Genomic DNA, 24321 nt, shown 5'->3' with positions numbered 1-24321 from the left:
TCGCCTTGCGCTCGCTGCGTCCATCTCGCCTTCATCCAACCCGTCCAAGCTGCTGTTTGTCTCGAAGCCTGCCCTCGACTGCGCTATTTCTCTACCACGAATCAATCTCGTCAACGCGACCGCCGTCTCCAGCCTCCGCTGCTCGTGCCTCGTCCAAAGCCTCTCGATCGGTCGTGACCTCGTCATCGCGTCTCGCCCGCTGCCCCGCCTGCGCCCGTCCGCGTCCGCCATTTGCCCATCATTCTTGAGCCTTCTCTTGCGCTCAAACCTCCTCCTCTCCGCCGGAGACTTCCTTGCGCTTCGCATTCGGGCACCTTTAAATCGCCTTGGCTCTTCGCAGTCATAGCCAGGTCGCCTCATCGCCGAAGCACACGGAAGCTCGTCTCCGACACATCTGTCGCTGCACATGAGTGGGCATCTTTGGAAGTACTACTTTGAAGATGACCTCGAGAACTTCCGGCACTTGCTGGAAGGCAATTTTCGCGCGGCACCGCCGCCGAGACGGAGCGCTGGTCAATCCATTCTTGCCACCAGCCTGGAAAGCCCAAGCAGTCTAGGAACGAGCCCAACAATGATGACAAGGCAAAAGGCAGACCTCGCGACCAGATCCAGGGGATTCATTACCTTGACGAGGGCAGATATCAATTCCAAGGATGCCAACGGTCTGACCATTCTCCACCACGCCGCGACTTCTACTGGCGAGAGCTCCTTCGATTTCGCCACGGCGCTCTTGGAACATCCTCAGATTGATCTTTACTCCCAAGACTTCGAAAACGGCTGGACATCACTACATCGCGCCTTCTACTTCGGCAATATTTCGATCGCGCGCGCAATCATCGACCGTGATGTGAAGGATGCGCTTGGTCATGGCACTGGTGGAGTGGTTGCTCATGCTGGCGGGCTCGTGAAGATCAAGGATCGCGAAGGCAACGGGCCACTGGACCTATTCGCCACCACCATCAAGGATCGCACCTTGCGCCCACAGCTCCATGAATGGGTCGGCAGTGGAGATGAGGGCGATCACGAGGAAACCTGGCAGTACGAAGAATCTGGAGATGATGACCGACCGTCTCGACGGAAAATTGCGCCATTAGTTGACATCGCTGGGGACGAGTTATTCATGTTCGGAAGCAACAGAAACGTCACACTTGGATTTGGCGATGAGGACGATAGACAATACCCCGAACGTCCAGTCCTCCGGCGGCCGGACCATCTTCTCAAGCGATTCTACCGCGAGCATCTGGAGAGAAAATACATGGAAGATCCTGAAAGACGGCTTCCGACTTCTCATGATTTGATGATATCCGATCTTCCTGCCTTCATACGGAGCACCTCCTTGGTCGTCCAGGACGTCCAGCTTTCCAAGCTCCACACTGCTGTTATTACTTCTGATCCAGAGGCCAATCTGTACATTTGCGGTCATGGTCCTGGTGGCCGACTTGGAACAGGCAGTGAAACAACCCAATTTCAGTTTGTGTGTATCGAAGGGGGAGGACTTGCACACAAGCGAGTTCTCGCAGTCGCGTTGGGCCAAAACCACACGCTTGCCGTTTCGGACGAGGGAGAGATATTTTCTTGGGGTAACAACGCCTACGGGCAATTAGGATACAGCCTGCCGAAGACCGCCGTAAAAGATGAGGACCCAATTCAAACGTTGCCTCGACAGATATTCGGTCCCCTCAAGAAAGAGGCTGTCACGGGTGTCGCGGCCTCAAGGCTTCACTCGGTAGCGCACACCTCGTCTGCCCTGTACACATTTGGGAAAAACGAAGGTCAACTAGGAATTGTTGATTCGGACGCACGATCCTTGGAATTCCAGGTCACTCCACGTCGTGTTGCTGCTTCGCTATTCACATCGCCAATTAGGACCGTCAGTGCCATCGACAGGGCCACGATTTGTCTTTTGGAAAACCATGAGGTATGGGTGTTCGCAAACTATGGTTATGCGAAGCTCGCCTTTCCACTGGATGGCTTTTCAAACCACTTCCTCAAGTCGAGCTTCCTTACCACCAGATACGACAGCAAGCCCAACCAAATCTGCAAGATTACTTCCGGAGGAGATTCAATCTGCGCCATGTCTACAGCTGGAGAGATTTACACCGTCACTGTAAACAAGCGCTCTGAGACGGCCCAAGACAGAGATACCTCCACAACGAACCCAAGCAAGATCCGGGGTGCTCTTTCGCAGCCTTACCGGATATGGTCATTGAAGAAGGGCCATATGGCTGCGCGCGACGTTGACATTGACCAAGATGGATCCATCATTCTCACCACTGATGCCGGCACCGTTTGGCGCAGAGTCAAAAGAACCAAGATCAAGGACGCAACAGCCTCTGGAACTGGGGACTACAAGCCAAAGGACTACAAGTTTCAACGAGTGCCTGGTCTCACAAGAGTCGTTGCCGTCCGAGCCTCTGCATTTGGTGCTTACGCCGCTGTCCGCAAGGACTGTGACGTCACGAGGAAGCAGATCCCGGTTGATGAGCAAGCCCTTTGGGACGACATCCAGCCGCTGTTGCCTTTCAACGATTGGTTCGAGGAAATCGATATGCATAGCAACAGTGCCACTCCGTCCAGTCCTGAAAATCCTTCAGGATTCCACCATCTTGTCAGACGTGTCCTTGACTCGGACGACTTGGAGCAAGACCTCAAGGATGTCACGGGAATGGTGGAAGCATCGGAGTACGACATGGTGGTTGCATCAACACTGGCCGATGTTCAAATCCCAGCCCATCAATTCATCATTGCAAGTCGCAGCAAGGTCCTGCGGCAAGCGTTATCTGCGCTACGGAGATTTGGTCCTCACACGCTCTCAGATCCGCAATTCGGAGATTTGGTGTCTTTCAACACAGAAGAATCTGGCCGAGTTGTCATGACCCTGCATAGCGTGGACTCGCTGACTCTGTTCAATCTCGTCCTCTACGTCTACACGGACAAGGTCGTTGACTTTTGGCACTATACGAGACAGTCTCCATCCATGGCGCATCGTTACCGTCAAGTCCGAACTGAGTTGATGAGATTGGCAGCGAAGCTGGAGCTGAAGCAATTAGAACCGGCCGTACGTCAAATGATCAAACCGCGCCGGTCCTTGGCCCAGGACATGCAGCACGCCGTTCAAGATGCTGCATTTTTTGAGGATGCAGATGTCACCGTGCAGCTTGCCGATGGAGAAATCCCGGTCCACAGTGCATTAATGGTTCAGCGATGCCCATTCTTCGAGGGCCTCTTCAAAGGCCGCGCTGCCGGACGATGGCTCGAAGGAAGGCGGACTGAACCCGATCAAGCAATCAAGGTTGACTTGGAACACATTGAGAAACAAGTCTTCGAGCTTGTTCTGCAATATTTGTATGCAGATGCCGGAGATGAGATATTCGACGACTTCGTTTCGGACAATCTTGGAGAAGCTCTCGCTCTCAACGAGTACCTGGACCACATTATGGATGTCTTGTCAGTGGCAAATGAGCTCATGTTGGACAGACTGTCTCAAGTCTGCCAACAGGTCATTGGCCGTCACGGTAAGAGTGCAATGCTAGTAACCGTTCTTGCTTTTGCTGATCGACCGTAGTTAACGTTCGCAATGTCTGCCAATTGCTTAATGCCATTTCGCCTTGTGCCGTCTCTGAATTCAAAGACGCTGCACTAGAATACGCCTGCCTAAGTTTGGAAGCAGTCCTTCAGACTGGTGTTCTCGATGAATTGGACGACGATCTGCTGTTGGAGCTGGACGAAGTTGTCCGAGAAAATCAACTGGCATACATGCCCTTCGCAAGAAGTGGCAGGGCCGAGATGCTTCTGCTCGAAAAATACCCAGGTCTTGCCGAACAGATTGACCTCCGGAGACGAGCTAAAATAGACGCGTTTTTACTTCAAAACAAGCATGCTGAGGACGTTGGTCGAGGGCCATTGTCTTTCAGACCCGGAAGCTTGGACGAGCTGTCGAGTTCCCCGCTTCAGCAGAAATCTCGCAGACGGTCAGGAAAAGACATGAAGATCCTTCCTGAAAGCCCGTCATTTGGGCCCTCGACCGAAGGCACCACAGCTGCAGATCTCATGTTCGATATGGACGATGAGGTAGACTTAGCTGGCGAACTCAGTGGGAGTCTCTCGACGAAACCCCCGCCTTCACAGACACTAGTATTAGCCCGCGAACTTGTCTCTCCATCGGGCAAGCATCAAGAAGCCACTCCAGCAACTTTACCTAGCGTGCGATCAACTGGCTCGTGGCTATCGGATGATGGTTTCCCTCCTGTCGGCACTTCCTCAAGCCGGGCGCCGGATAAGCCTTGGGGAACAGCACCCCTGTTAACAAGCAAGTTGGACTTGAAGGCGATCATGTCTGCCGAAAGCTCCAATAAGCCCTCGAACATCTCACTTGCCCTGTCAGCCCAGGAAAAGAAGGATGATCGAGGCGCAGGAGCATCTTTTGCGAAGATGTCACAAAAGGAGCGCAAGAAGCAACAGCAACAACAGCAGGTCACCGCAGCGCATCTCGCAACCGCACTCGAAGAAACAAAATCTACGTCCCCTTGGCAAACGAAACTTCCGGCCACCAAGACTGTGTCTCAAAATGTTACGACTGAATCGCCCACACAACCTGCTGCGTCCCAGCAAAAGACTGGCCAGCCTAATACACCACAGCTGACCATGCGACAAACAATTGCGAAGAACGGGCCAGCTGCAAAGGCCAAAACTTCTCCGGCACAGGTTCAGTCTCCGACGCCATCAACTCCTCACCGTCCCCAACCATCTTCCCACGTGTCCAATGACAATACAAAGCTCACATCAGCGCCCTCTTCCAATGGCAAAGGGTTCGCCATCAATCAATCCTCCCTCGGATCTCAGCCGCCACAATCTATCCGCCACATACAGCAAGTACAGCAGTCGGAAACGTCGCTGCAGCTGTCAATGCAGGAGATCCTGTCTCAGCAGGCAGCCGAGAAGGCCATGATCAAAGACGCGGCAGCAAAACGCAGCCTCCAAGAGATTCAGCAAGAGCAAGAGTTCCAGGAATGGTGGGACAAGGAGAGCAGGAGGGTCATGGAGATTGAGGCAGCAAGGAGGAAGACCGAAGAGAAGGATCAGGGGAAGAAGAAGGGCTCCAAGGGAAGAAACACAGGGGTAAGAGGCGACAGCGGCGGCGGCGACATTGGTGCAGCGAAAGGCCAAGGAAAAGACGCTGTTGGCGCATCTTCTTCTGCTGCAGGCGCAGGGCGCTCGGCAAAGAAGAATGGAAGAGGCGACTCGAACGCGGAAAGCCGTCGACAGCAGCCGAAAGAGAAGAACAAGACGCAACCCGACGCCGAAAATGAGTTCAGGGGTGGCGACACCTCGAAGGCCACCAAAAGCGGTAGTGTCACCAACGTTGCAGCCAAAGCATCAGTCCAACCGGCCTCGAAGACCGCTGCCACACCGCTTCCAAGCGTGCCCAAGGGCCCTCGCCGTGGCGGAGGCAGGAATCGTGGTGGCGGAGCTGCGCGAGGACTGCAGGACCGCGATGTTGGTGTTGACCGGAGGAAGCCGCAACCTCAGCAGCAGCAACAGCAGCAGTAGCCTTGGCTCCTCTTGAAACCTTGCGTCGGTGTAGGCGACATGTAAGATACGGACGACCATGTGACCCAGAACCCTCCATGCTCTCTCCGCTCAGGTCGACGATGGAGCGTGGCGAGTGCAGGATGAGTTGGGCAATTTCTCCACTTTGGATATTGAAGCAGATTCGGACTTCGGGGCACCACAGTGCAAAGCAACATTGGGTATTGAATCAGGACTGGGGACTGGAGGATACGATTCCATTGGTCTGTTGGATTCTCGTTTGACACTAGAATTTATAGAGAAAGACAAATCGTGCTACCCAGGCACAATTGATGCTCACGGAGTCCCGTTTCGTTTGACACGAAGATTGATGGTGCGAATAATCTGCAAAATGAAGCTGTTGTGATATGCCTTTGGTCTTCCACAGACACCATGTCATCCTTCACTTTAGGGACTGCCGGGATGTCTAAATTTACAGTTTTCACACTGCAAAGCTGAACTCTTTTTAATTGTCGATCATATGATGCCTTTTCTACACGAAGCGGCACTGGTCTGACTGTTGCCTCTCGCAAGGCCAGGTCCATCGTGAACTGGGAATGCAGTGTATATCAACAAGACCTGGATGGACGGGCTGGACGGTGCAAGCATAACAGCAAACTCGTCAAGTCAACAACAGGTGGTGGCTATCCAAAGTAAAGTCCAAACTCTGTGCTCTCGCCTTGGGCGGCCAAAGTCGACCGCAGTCAAGGGCGGGTATTCTCCCAACCAATGAAAAATGTGAAAGCTCCAAGGACGCTCGGTGTAACTCATGCCGAGCTTCAAAATCCTTTCGTCTTTCACCCTTCTTTTTCCTCCTTCTACATCGTCTTCGTTGAGACGCTCTCTGGCTTCTCGTAGTCTTTTAGCTCTTCTCCAAGTCGTTTGGCCGCCTCGCTCGAGGTATCAACAAAGATCTACCGGAACTCGTCCATGAACTTCTTGTGGAAGTCGACGATGCGGCCGACCCACTCGGTGCCGGGCGCCAGGAAGGTGGTGCGGAAGTGGTACGTGCCCTCCTTCTGACCGAAACCGGAGCCGGGGACCGTGCAAATACCCGTGGCATCGAGCATGCGCAGGGCGTAGAACTCATCAGGCTGGCGACCCTCCTTCTTAGCTTGCTCGACGGCCTTGGCGGGAAGTTTGATGGTCGGGAAGAGGTACATGGAACCCTGGTTGGCCATTAGCTTGTAGAAAGTTTGTATCAGACTGTGTTATAACTTACTGCAGGCTCGCCGCACTCAACACCCTCCATCTTGGTGAAAGCCTGGTACAGCGCAGTGGCACGCTTGTGCAGGGCCTCGAAGATGCCATCATACTCTTGCTTGTAGAGTGGGTAGCTGGGTTCGCCCTCCTTGGGCGGGTTGACCATCATTTCTACGATGCACTGGCCGATGACGGGCGGGCAGAGCTGAATGCTCACGTATTTGTAAATCTCGGCCTGGACCTTCTCGTCGATGCCCACCATTTCGTAGTAGCCACCGCGGTGTCCGCACTCGCCGACCATGCCCTTGGAAACGGAGTGCAACGATGCCAGCTCCAGGTGGTCAAACTTGCCGGGCTGCTCCTTTTGCAGGTCGCGCAGGCCCTTCTTAAACGAGATGAATTCACCAGTGAAAACGTTGGTTTGGTACACCTCGTCGGCCATGATGATGAGCTTCTTCTCCGCGGCAAATTCGATCACACTGCGGATGTCGGCCGCGGAAAGAGTGGCACCAGTAGGATTTCCAGGGTTGATGACAACGATGGCGCGAACGTCGGTACCCTCGGAGATGGCCTTCTCGTACGAGGCCTTGATGTCGGCGAGGCTGGTGCCCCAGCCCTGAGACTCGTCGAGGTAGTACGGCACAGCGGTGGCATTGAGGACAGCGAGGGTGGCGGTGTAGAGCGGGTACTGGGGGATGGGAATCAGAACGCCGGTGTTGGAACTTGCGCAAATGACGTTCAGGAGCGCATTGACACCAGCGGAAGCACCATTACTAAGGAAGATGTTCTTGGGATCGGCCGAGTAGCCGTCTCGCCCTGCACTCGATTAGAAATTGATGGGGGCCATGAATCACAAAGGGAATCTTACTCTCGATGAACTTGGCGACTTCGTCCCGAATAGCTGGAGCACCTTGGCTCTGACTGTAGGCACCGACACTGCCAACAGCCTTGAGCAGCTTCTCGGCCCTTGCAATGACGTCTTCCTTGTATCCCAGAGCACTCACGAGGACATCCTTGTGCTCGAGCAGCTTGGGGTTCTCCAAGACACTAGAAACCTGCCTGAAGAAAGTGATGGGCTTCTGGTCGAGCTGCTGGGGGTTGCCAATGTTGGCTGCAATGACAGTGTCAAAGGGCAGGTTGCCCCTTTCGCCGCGCTCCAGCTGTGCTCTGTACTCCTCGCTCTTGACAGCCAGCTCGCCGCGCACGGCGTACTTTGCGGCGCGAATGTACGGGTTGATGTTGTCGATGTTGAGGGACTTCATGATCGGAGTGGAGGACATGGTGCGGCGAGAGGAGGACGGGGAGAAGCAGGAGAGAAGAGAAGCAGCTGTGTCGGTTGGTTAAAAAGAAAACACGACTCAGGCTCAGGTTCAGCAGCAGCGAGGAGCAGGAGCGAATGTCGTCGTCGAACGCAGGGACCTTTGGGGGGAACCCTGTCGAGTGGTACGTGGGATGTGGGACGTACCGCCGACTGTGGTTGTGACTGCGGAGCGTGACAGGCAAAAACGAGCGCCCGATGTCAGCTGCGCGCGCGCCCCGGACGAGGCCATGCGGCGCACTCCCAATCCGCCAATTCCGCTCATATTGTGGCAATCGAATACTTCTCGTGTCCCGCGCAATATTGATCTGGATCTCGACAGCTCCGGTCTCGCGTATCTCGCAGCAGAGGACCCTGGGAAGAAGACAGAAGAAGCGAAAGACCGCGACAGCAACAACGACGACCAACGAAGACGAAGAGAGGGGGAGGACGAAGAGGCGAGAGGGCGACGAGAAGAGTGGAGGGTTTACGTGGGTTATTAAAAAAAAAAAAAAAAAAAAATCAATTCTTAGCCTCGCGCGCTGGCGGCTCGCGCAACTATTCCTGAGACTGAGCGCGCACGCTCATCCCCGCGCTCCGGTCCTGCTCCGCTAACGGGTGCCACCCCATTGGATAAGGTACATAGTCAGATACACATCAACACCATGCCATTGCTCATTTGCATGCATGCGATAAGCATTATTCTAGATGCTGCTCTGCCCCCTCTTCCCCCCCTTGTTTTCTTAACATAGAATCCACCTCCATTCCTCGACTCCGCTCAGCTTAGCCCCGCTCGCTGCCCCTCAGCCTAACGGCTTGTCCGTACTTTTGCAGCTTTGTGATGAGCTGGTCGCCCTGCTTAACCACATCGTTGTACTGCTTGTTCTTGTCGTCGGGTCTGTTGGTCTCAATGATGCCGCGCACTCGGTCCACCGTGCACGGTACTCTGTCCGCTGCGATGAACTTGGCCAAGTCCCTGTCGTGCCCGATTAGCACCACATCATACCACTCGACCCTTATGCTTACCTATCGAGAAAGTCGACCGACACGCCGAAGTCATTGGCCATGCTTTGCAGACCCACGACCCTGTAGCTCTGCAAGAGCTGCTGGTATCCCCGCAAACGCATCTCCCGCACGTACCAGCGCCGGTGCTCGTACAGGTACCGGTCGCTGCTGAGAAACTTCTCCTCGACCGCCGCCAGGGCCACAAAGAAGCTGCTGTAGTTGCCCTGGTACAAGCTGTTGACAAGGTTGGACAAGGGACTAAAGTCGATCTGCGCTTCGCTCTCGGCGCCGTGTCCCGTTTGTCCAAGCGTCGTGAGGTTGACTGGTGCCGAGGGCGTGGCCGATGCCGACGTTGCCTGTCCGTCGCCCATTTCCTCGTCACCTGCAGCCGGTCCTGAAGAGAGCGCGCCCGTCAGAGCAGAGAGTTTGTCTTCCCCATCACCAAGAATCGCCTTGATCTCCGGGGCATCCACAACCTTGGACTTGAAGTCGACGCGCTTGAGTGAAACTGAACCGGCCAGAACGGCGTAGATGACGAGCGCCGAGTAGCTGCAGAGCTCGTAGCTTGTAAACGTCGACAAGCTGTCCAGCAGTAGCGGAGCCGCCTGGTTGTAATTGCGAACGGTGAGGAAGTGGAGGCCAGAGTACGCCTTGAGGCGGTTGCGGCGGTCCCAGTCACCGCCGCTTTCGACAAGAGTAGTGGCGCGCTCAACCGACTTCTTCACGAGGACCTTGTCGCCGAAGAAGAGGCCTATACGGATGATGGCGAGCACGAGATCGATCTTGGTGCCGAGGATGCCAGTCTTCTCGAAGACATCTTCGTAAGCCGCGATTGCCTTGTCCTGTGGACGCGTCCTGGTTAGCTGTAAAGCTGTAGCCACAGTGCTAGAATACCAACCTTGTCTCCCACACGCGTCCAGAATTCCGCCCTCTTCCCTCTTGCGGTTTGAATCTCCGTCTCACCGGCCTTCTCGACGGCTTCATCTTCCTCCTTCTGGATCGCCTCCAACTCCTTCTCGTTGTCCGACCGCAGCTCCTCGTAGAGCTGTTCATCCCACGGTAATGTGACGTTCAGCGCGGGTTGCTTGGTAGGAGCCAGCAGCGTGCCTATGCTGGAGGAAGCTCGCCGTGGCCGAACGTGCTGCTGTGCGGTGCCTTCGCCGGGGACATTGAGAATACCCTCCGAAGGGTGCGCAAGATGCCGGTAGAGCGGCGCCATCTTGTGCTCCTTGATCACATCTTGGAGCGTCTTGAGGGATGCTTCCTGGGTGGTCTTGGACGATGACGGGTTGGTAATGTGGAAGATGTGCTGCGAGAGCGACAGGTTGGGGTACTTGGCGTATTGAGGGTCTCCCATTTTGGCCAGAGTGGTCACAGTGGAGGCGTCGGCCAGATGAAATGGACAAGTCGAAGAAGTCGGTGCGAAGAGGAGAGCGGATGAGGTGTTTGTGTTGTAAGAGGCGACGGAGCTGGGCTTAGATTGTAGGTCAGGTCCCGTCGGAGAGTCGGCGTGGGTCCAAGCTCTCTATGGCGGCGTTACTCCGGCTAGCGTCACATTTCCTTGGTCCTCAACCTCCATCCGGGAGCTTGGACGATTTTAGTTCACTCTTTCACTCAATCCACTTACTTTCCTTTCTACTGCCTTCGCCTCCCTCTCTACCCTCTACCGCTCCACATACATCGCTGCTCAGTACTTGTCAAGGCCGACCCCCGTGGTTTCTACGTTCTGGAGTTTTTCTAGAGGAACCCTGGCCCCTTCCAAACCTTACTGTCCCTCCCGCTAGCTGAGCACAAGATCATCACAATGCCGAGAGAAAGATTTCCAGCAACAAACAATAAACGCGCCCGATCGCGCTCAAGATCTGGATCACCGCCCCGCAAGCGACCCGGAGGCGGAGCTCGTACCCGCCGTCCAGTAGATCGCAGGCCGCCTCCATCCAAGCCCAGGGTTCCAGTGGACCCGGATCCGGAAGAGGAACCGCGTTCTCCCTCTCGCTCACCTCCCCGTCAGCTCAAACGACCGGGCGGTGCTGCACGAATCACACAAGCGGAACGCGATGCCGCACGAAGACGCCAGGAAGAACGCGAGCGCGAATTGAGGCAACAACAGCAGGCCGCTGCCGCTGCAAGAGGCGTGCATGACGTTGTAAGGCAACACTACAATGCTGTGCCAGAACGTGGTCGAGAATGGCGCAAGACCGACAGCAAGATCAAAGGGTTGAGAAGCTTTAACAATTGGGTCAAGTCCTGCATCATCCAGAAGTTTTCGCCTCCAGACGCAAGCCTGGGAGAGGAAATCTACGGGCAGAATCTCCTAGTTTTGGATGTGGGCTGCGGAAAAGGCGGTGACTTGCAAAAGTGGCAATCGGCACCCAAGCGAGTGGACCTGTACGTCGGCGTGGATCCTGCTGATGTCTCGATTGATCAAGCCCGGGACAGGTACAATCAAATGTCTAGACGTCCAAACAGAGGCCGACCTCAGCGCATTTTCCAAGGCGAATTCTTCGTCAAGGACGGTTTTGGAGAATGGCTTGGAGATATTCCCATTATCCAAGATGTCGGCATCGACCCGAGCGTCGGTCCTGAAGGCGGCGGGATTAGCCAACGCTGGGGTGGAGGAGGATTTGACGTGGTCTCGATGATGTTCTGCATGCATTACGCTTTCGAAAACGAGCGCAAAGCACGGGGCATGCTACGGAATGTCGCTGGAGCTCTCAGAAAAGGCGGCCGCTTCATTGGGGTCATTCCAAACTCGGACGTACTCTCTGCCAAAGTTGAAGAATGGCACAAGAAGCATGGGGGAGCTTCGAAGACCACAGATGGATCATCAGCAGAGTTGGCGGCGGCAGCGGCGGCGGCGGCAGATGATGACGACGATTGGGACCCAGAAAAAAGTCTTGATGACCCGCCAAAGGAGGAACCAGCCACGGAGGGAGACAAGGAAGAGAAAGAAAATGGAGAAATACAAGAAGACTGCGTGGAGTGGGGCAACAGCATCTACAAAGTCAAGTTTCCAGGCAAGACACCTCCAGACGGCGTCTTCAGGCCACCGTTTGGCTGGAAGTACTTTTATTTCTTAGAGGAGGCAGTTGAGGAGGTTCCAGAATACGTCGTGCCATGGGAGGCATTCCGTGCCTTGGCAGAGGATTACAACCTAGAGCTGCAATACCGCAAGCCCTTCAACGAGATTTGGGATGAGGAGAACGGCGATCCTGTGTTGGGTCCCCTCAGCGAGCGCATGGGAGTTCGGGGCCGGGATCGGGGCCCTCTGCTAATCAGCGCTGAAGAAATGGACGCGGCAAGTGAGTACAATATTTGCAATCACAGCCGTTCTCCGACTGACAGCTGCCAGGCTTCTACCACGCCTTTTGCTTTTACAAGGTTTAGAGACGCATTGAAAGATTGGCGATCATCAAATTGGACGCCAAGCAGGAGAAAATCAACAGATGATGCGCATAACAAGATACCGGACCGGCTTTCACTACCCCCCTTCGTCCATGATACCTTACACACAGATTCAAGCATTGGGACAAAAAGGTTTGTTTTTTTTTTTTTTTTTTTTTCCCATCGGGCTACTCTAGCGCTGAGAACTCTAGCAGGCTTCTGGAGTCTAAGGTTATTAATGGCATCTATATGCTAACAAGGATCTGCGTCTTTTACGCGCTGTGGCATGGCGACATGCAGAACATAACCAGAAAGATTACAAAGAAGGTGTCTCCTTCACATTCTTGAGTCAAGACAGCAAATCATTATCATGACTTCAAAAGGGCTCGCTGGTGGTAGAGTGTCATGCAAAAGAGACTGCAACATGTGGCCCCCTTGGGAACATTTCCCAGAATTTGAGGATTTGGAAAGAGTCAAAGCAAGGTTTTGTTTGTCAGTAAGCAAACATGGCATCGGAACAACAGGCCATGCTCAGAAACCTTGTGCCAGTGTTAGAATCTTACCTCACTGACTTTGTACTGTAGTGTAAGGAAAAGGTAGCTCGTTAGCCTCCATCACCTTCATGCAGTTGACGGCGCTTTGCATGTACTCTACTTTGTCCAAGAAATCACCCGGAAGGGAGTTTCTCCTCTGTCGCGCATTTGCTCACAATTCCAGGAAATCACAAGAGCAAGGATGGCACCCACTTTGTAGGACAGAGACGCCGTTGACTCCTTCCTAAATGGTCACCACCGACTCGAGAGGACACCTCATGTCCGACAAGCCAGCTCCGTCAACATAAGGTGCATATCATCCGACAACATGACGACCTAGCTCTGCCTAACGCTCGCATTACAGCAGCTTTATCGCCACCATCTCTTACGAACTTGTCGTTGAAGACCACTGTTCTTCATTCCATTCACGGTATCAACATATTTCGAAAGACGACACCAAGGCTCCGACACCGCGCTAGTTGTAAGCGGACAGGGCGCGCTGCAAAGCAATCGTTTCGGCTATGACTCTGGAGCTTAGCATCCTTCCTGGCCTGCAAGACGTCCGAATTATCCCTCGCCCGCTTCCCCCAACCCAGAAAAGAGCGGCGTCTGTCTCCAAACCGATCTGCGAAATTAACGGATGGTGTAAACATGTCGGATATGTCCCAAAGCGCCACAAGGCTTGCAACTCCACCACTTCCACGAAGATGAATTTAGGCGAGACGTCCTTTGTTGAAGTCAATGGTGGATCAAGTGCCAACCATGATGGACCGGCTACCACGTATCCAGTTGGAAGGAGCCGGCATATGTCCGACAAGGTACAGGTTAAACCACCAAATCGGGATCCGACTCGGAGTTCGAAACTCGCGATCCTAGAAACCAGAGTGACTGCGACTTTTGATACTCAGACAGCCCAAGAAGCCATTTTCGCCCAAGCAGTGCCATCGAGGGCGAGCAACATGTCCAGAATCTCATCAGATTATGCATCGAGCGTCCAAACCTACCAACGATGGAGTGCGTGTGATCAACACCTTGTCTTGAACGTCACTCCCCCTCCACCTAGAATACCCAGGACTGGCTCGCAATTTACCTGCTGGCCAACCGCTCATGCTGGCAGGAGGTTCGGAAACTTACCAGGTCCTCGAATGAATGTTGAAGCTCGGAGCTCTAGCACCTACAGTGACAATTTCCACTGGAGATCCGGACGGCCTGAATTCGCTCCGCCAAGATATAACCACGTGCAAGGCCGCAGAAACAATAATCCATATGTCGCTACAGGCTTTGGCAATCCGGAACGTGCTCAACCGAACTTTTGGAACGGACGAGGCCGAGGCATTATTGGCCCTCCCGTGGCAATTGAGGAATCTTGGCCCACCATCCGCGAAAGGTTGGACAGACCAGTGATTGGTCCTCAAACGAGCGCGGGAAGGGGCCGAGGAAACGTTGTACTTCCACATCAATGTGAAAATCGCTTCTTCGAGAACTTCACACCAAACACCAGAAGTGACACAGGGCGAAGTGTACGTCATGAAATCTGGGGTGCAGGGAGTTCCCAACAGCCCCATGGTCCTGGTTGGTTGCAAGGTGTTTTTTCGCCAATGAGAAGAATTGAAAACCAGCTGCGCCAGACCGAGAACCAGGCGTTGCGGTGGTGACGAGGTGCGTTTCCGCAGAGAAGGCCTTGAAATCATCTGCGCCAGACTGTGAACCAGGAGGATCTGTGGTCGGAGCAGGAGTAAAATTCGGAAGGGGAGTCGGAGCTACTTTGATAGATGATGGCAAAGAAGCGGACAAGACGTTGGAGGCCCAAGCTTCAGGAGCTAGGTGTATACACGTGCAGGGAGACGGGTACATATATTGACGAGCTGACTCTGTGCTCAAAGTCTGGAATAGGCGCGTTCTGTCATTGTTTGGATCGTCATGTTTCCCCGAAGCTCCAGGAAGTGCCATTGCTTTTGGATCGTGGAGGGACGGGAGTTGAACGCAGCTTAGTGGAGAAGCGGACGCTGGTAGATTGGGGTTTGGTGTTTGAAGTCCACTTCTTTTGGCGTAGATTTTCTTCTGATGCAAAATCACAAGCTCGTCACTATGCAATTGATGTGCTCCAAGCGTTCGGGCAATTGGTTCTTTGTCCAGCAACCAGCTGCGCTCGAACATGAAACTAACCAAACTAGGTAATGGCACCCCTGCTGCCAGCACCGACCGCCATGCCGGAGCGGCAGCTTATCGCCGGCACGGCATCGATCGTCTTACAGTCACAACTTAAAGACGTTTGGCCGCCAGCTTTTTCCGCCATAAATTCCTCCTGCTATTTTAAACAGAATATTTTTTGCCATTGTCACAGCATCATTGATGTCGTCTAGAGAGACGGTGTAACAGACAACAAAAAGGCGGAGCTCAATGTGACGATGGTTGCGCGTGTTCAGCACCGGCAACACGACGAACACGTCTCCACCAGCAATAGCAGAATGAGCGGTGCCAGATCAGTCAGCGCTTTGAGCAGTCGGCACCGTGTTGGCATGCGGCAGGAGCAGCAGCGGCAGCCGGAGCAGCTGTTTGTGAAAGAGCAAGGAGGCGAGGCCATTGAGAATGCGGCAGCGGATGCTAACCCCGCGGGCGTCCCGCCTGCAAGCTCGAAAGAGAATCATCGGGATGTGGTTGGACCTGGGAGAGGAGAGATGAGAGAGTTGTCCAAGTACGAGGTTGGATGGAGGAGGGTGGTGAGGAATTTCAGCCCATCGTAAGTCGACCTTTACCTTGAAGCGTCGAAAATTTCTTCTTTTCCTCTTTTGATCCATGCGACATGCGGACAAATCTTTTACCTTCTTCATTGCCATCATCACCCGCCCCACTATGGAGACTGTAGATACGCCGTAGCTTACACGATGCAGTTGGTTTTCTGTGACCATGGGCACAGGAATCGTCTCAATTCTCTTCTACTTTATGCCATACAACGGACGCTGGCTCCATTATCTCTCTATCATATTTTTCTGTCTCAACGTGGCTCTGTTCACAGCAGCTTTTGTCATATCATTTCTCCGGTACACGCTGTATCCTGAGATATGGAGCGTCATGATCCGCGATCCAAACAACTCGCTCTTCCTCGGGACCATTCCCATGGGATTCGCCACCATCATCGAGATGTGGGTTTTTATCTGCGTGCCAGTCTGGGGCCCCTGGGCGACCACATTCGCTTGGGTGCTCTGGATGATTGACACAATTGTGGCGGCTGGAGTTACGCTGTCTCTGTCGGTTCTGCTGTAAGTGCCCCCATGTTTTTCCCAGCTTGTGGCACAACTGATCCAGATTCAGGATGATGCATAGCCACGAGATCAAATCACTTGAGCGCTTCACAGCCGCGCAATTACTCCCCATTGCAGCCACAATTGTTGCGGCAGGCACTGGTGCAGAGGTGGCTGAAGTGCTCCCGAATAAAGACCATGCCCTAGGCACCATCATGACATGCTACGTTCTGTGGGGCATGGGCACTCCCCTCGCAATGGCAGTGCTTGTGATGTACTACCAGAGGCTGGCTTTGCATAAGATGCCACCGCGAGAAGTCATTGTGAGCCGTTTTCTTCCGCTTGGACCGCTGGGATTTGGCGGATACTCGTGCGTCTAATCGATCCTACCTCGCAAGGGGCACACGGCTAACGCTGAAGAAACAGGATAATGTACCTGGGCAAAGTCGCCAAGGTGAATTTCCCCACCACTTCGACACTTGACCCAAGCGCAGGATCAGTAATGTATGTGGTCGGCTTCTTTCTCGCTCTCATAATGTGGGGGTTTGGACTCGTCTGGTTCTTCATTGCGCTGGTGAGCATCTACAAGGCGCGGCCGTTCCCTTTCAACATGGGATGGTGGGGCTTCACGTTTCCGCTGGGCGTTTTCGCGGCGAGCACGATCCAAATTGGCATCGAGATGCCGAGCGCGGTGTTTAAAGTGTTGGGCGAAATATTCAGCATAGCCGTGATTTTGCTGTGGTGTCTTGTCGCGGCACGGACGGCCAGGGGAGCCTGGTCCGGCAAGCTGTTCTTTGCGCCGTGCCTTGCAAACCTGAAAAAGGACGGAGAGGCGTCTGAGGAGACGATTCCAGCGTAGTATGAAATTTAATGGCAGACGTAGTGGTGGTTGCACGTGGACATGGATCAAAGACGGGAACAACATATTGAAGTGTTGGAACGGCCTGGGCCGAGGCATACGTCACGATCCTTGTTGCGGGAGCGACTGGCCTGGACTGGACACGACCAACGCGCAGCTGCATCACGGCGACCCCTTTTTCTCTCCACACTCCACACGTCCTCCTCCTCGTGCTCCTCCACATCACCTTGCGCAAATTCTCTCCGTCCGAGATCCTGCAGAGCTCTGACACCCTCCCCCCTTCTCTCCTCGGCCTGCCGCCGCCGTCTTCGACCGGATCCGAACCACCCAGGCAGCCAGTCCGCCATGTCCGAAGCCTACGAGCGCGAGCGGTACGTCCAACTGGTCCCCTTCCAGTCATCCAGAACTCGTCGCTATGCGCGAAACAAGCATGCGCCCATGTTTCTCTTCCATCGCGCTGAGCCTGGTCTACCCTTTCCATCACCAAACCCTCCGTCCAAGGCATTCGTCAAAGGACAATGCCCTCAGTCATTTGGACACATCCGGAAGCAACAAACAAGGGAAGCTGATGCTAACCCGGCTCATCTCTTCAGACAAAACAACTCGCGGCTCGACGAGCTCGCCGGCAAGGTTTCGGCCCTGCGCGGCGTCACCATCGACATTTACGACAATGCGCGCGACCAGCATGTCATCGACTCATCTGTACGCACAACCTGCCAGCTCCCCATCTCATCCACATTCTCCGTCTCTTCGCTCCTCCCGCGACCGAGCCCCTGCAAACACGGACAAGCATTCAAAGAGACAGCGCAGCTAACGCAGACGGTACGCAGTCCGAAACCTTCTCCTCCATGGCATCGTCAATCAAGGGCAGCGCAGGGCGCATGACGCGCATGGCGCAGCAGGGCAACAAGGTGGCCATTTTCAAGCTCGCCGCCATCATCTCGGGTGTCGTTATTTTGCTATATTGGATCTGGGGCTTGCTGTTTGGCCGGTGAGAGCAGCGAGTATTGCGCCGGACAGATGCTTTGGATCGAACGGCGCCGAGGAAGGGATAAATGGACAACTTGTCTAAAGGAAATATCGTGGGTGCGAGAGAATGGCCGCAGCCACGACGGGCCGCATCATTTCGCGTTCAAGCGGGCGATCAACGGCACGCGCGCACTTTGTGGACAATTGGATTGGTTTTTATTCACGAGGGATGTCAAAGGCAGGAAGCACGGCGTTGGGTCTGGGTTCAAAACAATTGCATCTTTTGGAAGAGTTAAGGGAGTATAGTTCCCGAGTAGAACATGCCACTCGGTTCTTTGTCTGGTTGAATTCATGATTTATCTTCGGCACATTTTGGTCTCTGGCTATCCTATCAGTCACTACTCATGCTCGGATCCTCCCAGAAAGCGCCGCTACTCCTATCCATGCCTTGAACGCAACCATGGGCATACTGAAACTGGACAACACGGGGCACATCTTTATTCCCAAACATTGGCAAACAGGTCGTCTCCGGGCAAGGTGCTGACAGGCTTGGGAGCGGCGTTGCTGGCAGTCGTTGTGCTCGATCCAGTTGCGCTGTTCCAACCGCCAAAGTCATCGTCGTGGGTCACCTGAGAGGTCGACGCGCTTCCCCAGCCTGAAGTGTTGGACGCGGGCGTCGATGCCGAAGGGGCGGTGGCCGTCGTGTTGCTCGTAGCCGTGGTCGCCGAGGACCACGCATCGTTGGATCCCCATGCATCCAAGTTCGAGAGTCCGGAAGCGTAGTTTACGGCCGGCGCCTGGGCTTTGGGTTGGGACGGCTGAGAAGGAGCGGCGGGCGAGGAAAGATTGAAGGCGGAACTGGCGCCTGGAGAGACAGGTGGTTTAGTTGGTGCCGCAGCAGGGGCAGGAGCAGGAGCATCAAATGAAAGGTCAAAGAGGTCACCTGTATTGCTGGCCGCTGGCTTGGGTGGGTTGGCCACGGACGGAGAAATGGACGAGCCGAAGTCTCCGAATCCGCTGTTGGAGCTGAAGGTGCGAGACGGCTGAGGAGGATTGGCTGGCTTGGCCGCGGGCAGAGAGTCGAAGAAACCGCCTCCGCTGCCGAATCCAGAGCCCGATCCTGATGGCTGGTGGGAGCTTGCGGGCGTGGAGCTCTTCGGTGTGGCATTCATGAGGTCGGCGAACGGAGAGGGCTTCGGAGCCTGCTTCGGAGCCATGTTCATACTAAGACTACTGAAAGCGTCGTTGAGGCCGCCCATTGGGCTTGACTGGGATTGGGGAGAGTGTAGTCCGGGAGACTGCAGACCGCCGAACGAACCAGAGGATCCTGTATGTTGATGCTTGACAGCGGGTTGTCCAGCAGGCTTCGCTGAATACAGGGAGAGGATCGATTGCTTCAAGTCGGCACGAGGAGCATTGGAGGGAGCGGAGCCTGTGGTGCTCGCAGGACGCGTCGGCGTCGAGGAGCCTGAGCCCCCGAAAAAGTCGAGACCGAGGAGAGAATCTCCAGGCTTGCTTTGCTTGGGGGGTGCAGCTTCAGCCTTGGGCGGTGGTGGTCTGGTCACAGGCGGCGGCCCTGTGCTAGGTCTTGAGGGAGGTGAGGTGGTCTCGTCGCCAAAGATGTCCATTGTTGGTTGCTTCCTCACTGGAGGAGGGCCCGAAGACCGGCCTGCTGCCGCCGCAGCTCGTTGTGAGGACGAGCGCTCCAATTTGGCCTTTTCCTGTACAACATTGAGCGGCTAGTCTCGTTAGCATGGCTCTTCGGGAGTTCCAATGCTGGGACGCACCACATCGTCGTCCCCTTCAGTATCCAATGTTGAGGGATCTGGTATAGGGCCGTCCATAGTCCACCGCTTCGATTCATACTTTGTTCGAATGAAGTTTTCGATTTTCCTAGTGCCGTCAGCTGAGTGGTCACTGTCGGTGCCAGCGTTGGTGATCTTACGCTTCGGAGGGAATGTGGCCTGGTGCGAGCTTAGATTCCCAGTACCTGTCAGCCATCAGTATCCTTATTCGACGCGTCGCGCTTTGAGACAAACTTGTTTGCTCTTGAGTTTCCCCATCGCAGCATGCTCTGCAGTTGCTCATCCGTCCACGAGTCGAGATCCACAGACTTGACTCGGCTGATATGGGTTCCCATGCCTCTGTGTATACCCGAGCATCTAAGAATTGGTCAGAACACAGTTTCTTGGGTCGGCGCAAGAGTCGCATCAGGGGTTGCCTACCGGATGCATATGAAGATGCCTAGATTCCAGCTGGCCCAGCGAGGGTCTTTGAGAAGTATCAGCAAAAATGTGGGGTAAAAAATTCAGTAGCACAACTGAACTCACGCTTGTTTCTCTTGCAATCTGCGCAACTCTTGTTTGGCTCCAACTTGACCAAGCTCTTGAGTGTCTGCTGGTTTTGAGCGGCGCGCTCAGCGCGAGGGTCGGGGCGCCGCGACATTTCGCGAGGCTTCGTGGCGAGAATTGATTGTCGGAGGTATGAGAGTCGATAGGAAGAGAGGCGGCGTCAGGAGTAGGTAGGAAGAGCGGTGCGCAGGGCTCTCCGGGAAGTGGAGCTGGGAGTGTGGTTGAGGGTAAACTGGCCGCGACCGAGTGCGGAACAGCAAACTCCCCCGAACTGAAAGGCGGTGAAGAGGGGCCACTTGCTTCCACTGGCTCAATGACGAATGTAACATTCCACATCGACACATTTCTCTTTTTCCCACGAGTGAAGGCCAAATCACTGCCTTTAAAAATTTCCTACAAATCTCAAACTCCTGCCGGCGCGATGAGGGACGTTGCCATGCTGAACGAAGACATCATCAAACCACCTGCTCGACCACTTTCGACACTCCGCATTCTTCTTTCATTGTCACTGGTTAATTCAAAAGATATCCAAGTGACTTGACCAGTTTCTTTCATCATGGCTTTTCTGAATTCATCGACTCACTGCAGTCTTGCAATTTCTTTGTGCTACCAGAACGACAGCTTACCGTTGCAACTGACAAAACAGAGAAATAGATCTCAATGAGCCACGCATCTTTGACGCCCGCAAAAGTATCGCAGAGACGGTACAAGGGATTAATTCCGTCTCAAGCCTCGGCGTGCAAAAGTTGTGTTCTTACAGTACCTGTCCTTGCTATTCTCCGACAGAAAACAACGACAAACACCAAAGCCACGGAAGCTCCCTCTGAAAACTGTTCACTTTGACCGCGGATTCGAGCAAAACAATCACTCCAATCATGGCAAAAATAGAGCCGCATGTCACCGTCACGAGAGCCAGCAACGTGGTCAATGCGGCTTCAAATTCAAAATCCAAGTGACCAAGGGGGTGAATGAACGGCAAACGACAAATCTGCGTGCAGTGGAAACTTGTTCATGCGGCTTGATATCAAGGCCACTCATCTACAAGTCCCCAGCAAACATTCTATTCAGTACCTAATCTTAGTTCTCTCTTTCTCTCGCTTTCAGACCTCGTTCTCGCTTGAACACGCATCCTCATGGCATGACATGGACGATAAATCCCCTTCTAACCATCAGCACGACAGCGAGACCACGTCCACTCACCCAGACGATGAAGGCGAGATTTGTATCGACACAGATGACGATGCCGACTTCGTGTGGCTGAAGGGCAGCCGGTACAGTTACACGGAGAGACGACATCCGTCCTGGGGCGACCAAGACCTGGAGAAGAAGTACGATTTGCATCCCAAGCACCTACGTGCCCGCAACAGCCGTGAAGAAGAGGGAGAAGAAGATGATAGCCGCAACATGATTGACGAGCGAGCCGGCGAGCCGGGCTACAAGCCCCAAAGAGTGGAGGAAGAAACTGCCAGAGTCGCAGCCGCTGAGTGCGCAGGTTCCAGCAGAGCTCAAGACAATGTCGCGAAACACAGCCAGCAGTTGCAAGAATGGACGGCCCTGCGGCTCCGTCGCGAGCGCGCTGCAATCGATGCAACGGTGGAGGCGCTCGAAGGGTCGCAGAACGCAGTCCTGGGTCCGACTTCGCCCAGGAGTGCAGCTGCCCGGGACTCTCTCCGCTCGCTTGTCGAAAGCAACTCTGGTATGTAAAACGCGCTGCAGCCGTCTGTCTCATAGCATCCAAACTGACTCGACTGCGCCAGAAAACGTGCTCGTAAGGTACGAGGTGAACAAGTGGTTCCCGCAAGTCTTGTGCCAATATCCGCTGTGTCCACTGCCAAACCGCGACATCAGCAATGCCGGCGGTTCGTACGTGAGCCTAGAGCACTGTGGTGACTGGAAAGACCTGACTCCAGCGCCTGACATCGAAGTTTACGGCGATGATGGCGAGACAAGGCTGATTCCCGTATTTGTTCGTACTGGTAGGGACCAGTCTCTGCGTGTTTGCGGTACTTTTTGCGTTGTGTGCTTGAAGGAGCTTTGTACTCTGCATGTTTGATGCAAAAGGAAGTTATGTCATACTTGTGGTTGCCTGTGTTGTAAAACCTGGGAGTGGTCCGATCTTGGTCTTAATAGATATGTGGAAGGGGTTCGAATTATTTAGTCCACTTGCAAGTTCGTCATGGTACATAAAACTACATGGCACCGACTGAAAACTCAAAGACCTTGGATTTGACACTGGAATCTGACGTGCCGAAAAGTGCAAAAAGTACTTACAGAACCTACCATGAACCATGAGACGTAACATCATGACAGCATCCCATTCGATCCGACGCTCACCACTCGCTGATCAAATCATTAAACGGCTCCTTTTCTTCATCGAGAATCTTCCTGGCGCCCTCTTCGCCGACAGCCGGCAGCTCTTTGACGCCCTTGTCGCGCCATTCCTGGGGCACGCTTTCCTCGACGTCAATGAGGCCGACCTGCACCAAGACGGCGGCCTGGTCCCAGTAGACGTGCTCGGAAAAGATCTTGCCGGCGCGCACGGCAACGATGCTAACCATGACGATTTCGACGGGGAGGTTGGACGGCGGGATGCCGGGGAGGATCCAGGGCATGGACTGCGTGTGCTTGAAACAGACGAGCAACTCGTCGACGATGCGGTCGACGCCGATGGTGCGCGAGAGGAGGCGGGTGCGGAAGTTTGTGGGCGGATTGGCGCGCGAGGACAGGGCCGGCAGGAAGAATTCCGAGTAGAAGCGCGCGAGGTCGTCCTTGCCCAGCCCGCCCGTCATGGTCGGCGTGTACGTCACAAAAGGCTTGGGCACGTCGGTCATGGTGTCCAGAATCTTGCTGGTGTCGAGCGTGTGGTACTTGTCTGCAGATGGACATTGGTTGAACAATCAATCGGCTAGGGCGCGCCGGTTAGTTTGAGGGACGCTCGAAACTTACGCTCTTCGTTTTCTTCCCACGGCCGCTCAATGTCGAGCTCGGCGGAGACGCCCTTGCGGATGGTATCGAGCGAGCGTGTCCATGCCACGGCGTCGGCTACCTTGTCGTACTCGTCCAAGTCATGCTCGGCGAAGCCTGGCTCCACGCCCTGGTACGTGTAGCAGGGGTACGACAGCTTCTGGGTACCGCCGGTGCCAATTCCTTGCGTGATCCTCCTCCTGACAGTCTTTCTCTTGCCCTGGATTCCCAGCACTTCTGACGTGCGGTTCACTCCAATCTGCGTCCCGGCCAGGTGCACCATGATGCGCGTCGAGGGCGAATAGTGCGTGCTTGGGTCGGGAATGGACGATGGATAGTATGCGACCAGAGAGCGGAGCCTCAGATCCTGGCGGATAAACGTCTCAAGACATACTGAAGCTGCGTCGCCAAAGGCTAAGCGGATAGAAAGCAGGCCACATCAGTCTTCGTCTTCAATTGGCGCAAGAGCAAGGAGCGCTACCAACTATCGAATAGGCCTCTCCAACACCCAGGTTTTGACCCAGCGAATGGAGAGTCTTGACGTACTGCTTCCCGCCTTCGCCAAACGGGACGTAAATGACATTGAAGCCCTCGTCGCGCCAGGCCTCGAGTGTGTATTCGTCGAAATCGTCGCTCTCGGCAGTGATATAAAGGCGCGGAGTCGTGGCGTGCCAGTTGAGCAGGCTCCCGCCGCCGTGGATTCTCAGCGTGGCCATGTTGGAGTGAAGTTGATGCGAGTAGTCTCTGCTTGCGCGGGGCCGCGCGATGGGTCTGGATATAAGGGCTGATTGGAGACATGGACGAGAGCTCATCAAGCTTGGCCCTGGTCCACCTCTAGCACGACGTCATACTCGACAGGGATTTTCCTGACTCTTGACTTTCGACCGTCGTCCATCGGCGCTTACTACATACCTAGGTAGGTATACCACTCTAACAAGAATTCCAT

General features: G+C 54.5%; 10 protein-coding genes across 10 annotated transcripts; 6 read left to right on the top strand and 4 right to left on the bottom strand.

The window, feature by feature from the left end:
- The first annotated feature begins 327 nt into the window (after positions 1–327).
- Positions 328–5686, top strand: IWZ02DRAFT_215389 (uncharacterized protein). Its single transcript, XM_066762742.1, has 2 exons — positions 328–3515; positions 3566–5686. Exons 1-2 carry the CDS (start codon positions 407–409, stop codon positions 5548–5550), a joined length of 5094 nt encoding a protein of 1697 aa, XP_066624801.1. The 5' UTR covers positions 328–406; the 3' UTR covers positions 5551–5686.
- Positions 5687–6297: 611 nt separating this feature from the next.
- On the bottom strand, positions 6298–8243 carry IWZ02DRAFT_215384 (pyridoxal phosphate-dependent transferase). The gene is made up of 3 exons (XM_066762741.1): positions 7640–8243; positions 6791–7587; positions 6298–6737 (listed from the first exon to the last, which is right to left on the bottom strand). The coding sequence occupies exons 1-3, from the start codon at positions 8049–8051 to the stop codon at positions 6483–6485; spliced, it is 1464 nt and encodes a 487-aa protein (XP_066624800.1). The 5' UTR covers positions 8052–8243; the 3' UTR covers positions 6298–6482.
- Positions 8244–8574: 331 nt separating this feature from the next.
- IWZ02DRAFT_447341 (26S proteasome subunit RPN7-domain-containing protein) lies at positions 8575–10557 on the bottom strand. Its single transcript, XM_066767280.1, has 3 exons — positions 9972–10557; positions 9095–9915; positions 8575–9044 (listed from the first exon to the last, which is right to left on the bottom strand). The coding sequence occupies exons 1-3, from the start codon at positions 10428–10430 to the stop codon at positions 8852–8854; spliced, it is 1473 nt and encodes a 490-aa protein (XP_066624799.1). The 5' UTR covers positions 10431–10557; the 3' UTR covers positions 8575–8851.
- Positions 10558–11054: 497 nt separating this feature from the next.
- IWZ02DRAFT_356382 (mRNA cap methyltransferase-like protein) lies at positions 11055–12460 on the top strand (the record flags this gene model as incomplete). The annotated part of the gene is made up of 2 exons (XM_066764302.1): positions 11055–12375; positions 12426–12460. Coding segments are annotated over 2 exons (1356 nt in total), but the record flags the coding sequence as incomplete, so codon positions are not given.
- An 810-nt stretch (positions 12461–13270) lies between these two features.
- IWZ02DRAFT_215356 (uncharacterized protein) lies at positions 13271–15108 on the top strand. Its single transcript, XM_066762740.1, has one exon. It carries the CDS (start codon positions 13512–13514, stop codon positions 14643–14645), a length of 1134 nt encoding a protein of 377 aa, XP_066624797.1. The 5' UTR covers positions 13271–13511; the 3' UTR covers positions 14646–15108.
- A 401-nt stretch (positions 15109–15509) lies between these two features.
- IWZ02DRAFT_374568 (sulfite transporter Ssu2) lies at positions 15510–17091 on the top strand (the record flags this gene model as incomplete). Its single annotated transcript, XM_066764768.1, has 4 exons — positions 15510–15730; positions 15882–16250; positions 16303–16602; positions 16659–17091. 4 exons carry the CDS (start codon positions 15510–15512, stop codon positions 17089–17091), a joined length of 1323 nt encoding a protein of 440 aa, XP_066624796.1.
- A 155-nt stretch (positions 17092–17246) lies between these two features.
- IWZ02DRAFT_447334 (uncharacterized protein) lies at positions 17247–18435 on the top strand. Its single transcript, XM_066767279.1, has 3 exons — positions 17247–17462; positions 17685–17793; positions 17922–18435. Exons 1-3 carry the CDS (start codon positions 17437–17439, stop codon positions 18084–18086), a joined length of 300 nt encoding a protein of 99 aa, XP_066624795.1. The 5' UTR covers positions 17247–17436; the 3' UTR covers positions 18087–18435.
- Positions 18436–20627, bottom strand: IWZ02DRAFT_447329 (stromal membrane-associated protein-like protein). The gene is made up of 6 exons (XM_066767278.1): positions 20391–20627; positions 20286–20331; positions 20100–20222; positions 20006–20050; positions 19848–19953; positions 18436–19799 (listed from the first exon to the last, which is right to left on the bottom strand). The coding sequence occupies exons 1-6, from the start codon at positions 20503–20505 to the stop codon at positions 18558–18560; spliced, it is 1677 nt and encodes a 558-aa protein (XP_066624794.1). The 5' UTR covers positions 20506–20627; the 3' UTR covers positions 18436–18557.
- A 560-nt stretch (positions 20628–21187) lies between these two features.
- On the top strand, positions 21188–22582 carry IWZ02DRAFT_215216 (uncharacterized protein). The gene is made up of 2 exons (XM_066762739.1): positions 21188–22107; positions 22169–22582. The coding sequence occupies exons 1-2, from the start codon at positions 21423–21425 to the stop codon at positions 22462–22464; spliced, it is 981 nt and encodes a 326-aa protein (XP_066624793.1). The 5' UTR covers positions 21188–21422; the 3' UTR covers positions 22465–22582.
- A 159-nt stretch (positions 22583–22741) lies between these two features.
- On the bottom strand, positions 22742–24091 carry IWZ02DRAFT_468688 (dienelactone hydrolase-like protein; the record flags this gene model as incomplete). Its single annotated transcript, XM_066768647.1, has 3 exons — positions 22742–23283; positions 23358–23789; positions 23857–24091. 3 exons carry the CDS (start codon positions 24089–24091, stop codon positions 22742–22744), a joined length of 1209 nt encoding a protein of 402 aa, XP_066624792.1.
- Between the last annotated feature and the right edge of the window lie 230 nt (positions 24092–24321).

This window comes from Phyllosticta citriasiana (genome assembly GCF_038021145.1).
Source record: "Phyllosticta citriasiana strain CBS 120426 chromosome Unknown IWZ02scaffold_4, whole genome shotgun sequence".
NCBI classification, from domain to species: Eukaryota; Fungi; Ascomycota; class Dothideomycetes; order Botryosphaeriales; family Phyllostictaceae; genus Phyllosticta; species Phyllosticta citriasiana.
The sequence above is the reverse complement of the archived record's forward strand: the minus strand, read 5'-3'. Positions and strand labels throughout refer to the sequence as shown.

Bases quoted from the DNA above. Each gene is read 5' to 3' on its own strand.
- IWZ02DRAFT_447329 (XM_066767278.1), bottom strand. From the start codon at position 20,505: ATGTCGCGGCGCCCCGACCCTCGCGCTGAGCGCGCCGCTCAAAACCAG. The intron at 20,332-20,390 runs GTGAGTTCAGTT...TACTTCTCAAAG, and splicing joins AGATTGCAAGAGAAACAAGC to ACCCTCGCTGGGCCAGCTGG. The intron at 20,223-20,285 runs GTAGGCAACCCC...ACCAATTCTTAG, and splicing joins GGCATCTTCATATGCATCCG to ATGCTCGGGTATACACAGAG.
- IWZ02DRAFT_447334 (XM_066767279.1), top strand. From the start codon at position 17,437: ATGTCCGAAGCCTACGAGCGCGAGCG. The intron at 17,463-17,684 runs GTACGTCCAACT...TCATCTCTTCAG, and splicing joins GAAGCCTACGAGCGCGAGCG to ACAAAACAACTCGCGGCTCG. The intron at 17,794-17,921 runs GTACGCACAACC...GACGGTACGCAG, and splicing joins AGCATGTCATCGACTCATCT to TCCGAAACCTTCTCCTCCAT.
- IWZ02DRAFT_215356 (XM_066762740.1), top strand. From the start codon at position 13,512: ATGACTCTGGAGCTTAGCATCCTTCCTGGCCTGCAAGACGTCCGAATT.
- IWZ02DRAFT_215216 (XM_066762739.1), top strand. From the start codon at position 21,423: ATGCGGCTTGATATCAAGGCCACTCATCTACAAGTCCCCAGCAAACAT. The intron at 22,108-22,168 runs GTATGTAAAACG...CGACTGCGCCAG, and splicing joins GCTTGTCGAAAGCAACTCTG to AAAACGTGCTCGTAAGGTAC.
- IWZ02DRAFT_215384 (XM_066762741.1), bottom strand. From the start codon at position 8,051: ATGTCCTCCACTCCGATCATGAAGTCCCTCAACATCGACAACATCAAC. The intron at 7,588-7,639 runs GTAAGATTCCCT...AATCGAGTGCAG, and splicing joins AGTCGCCAAGTTCATCGAGA to GGCGAGACGGCTACTCGGCC. The intron at 6,738-6,790 runs GTAAGTTATAAC...ATGGCCAACCAG, and splicing joins TTGAGTGCGGCGAGCCTGCA to GGTTCCATGTACCTCTTCCC.
- IWZ02DRAFT_447341 (XM_066767280.1), bottom strand. From the start codon at position 10,430: ATGGGAGACCCTCAATACGCCAAGTACCCCAACCTGTCGCTCTCGCAG. The intron at 9,916-9,971 runs GTTGGTATTCTA...ACGCGTCCACAG, and splicing joins GGACGCGTGTGGGAGACAAG to GACAAGGCAATCGCGGCTTA. The intron at 9,045-9,094 runs GTAAGCATAAGG...CGGGCACGACAG, and splicing joins TCGGTCGACTTTCTCGATAG to GGACTTGGCCAAGTTCATCG.
- IWZ02DRAFT_215389 (XM_066762742.1), top strand. From the start codon at position 407: ATGAGTGGGCATCTTTGGAAGTACTACTTTGAAGATGACCTCGAGAAC. The intron at 3,516-3,565 runs GTAAGAGTGCAA...GATCGACCGTAG, and splicing joins ACAGGTCATTGGCCGTCACG to TTAACGTTCGCAATGTCTGC.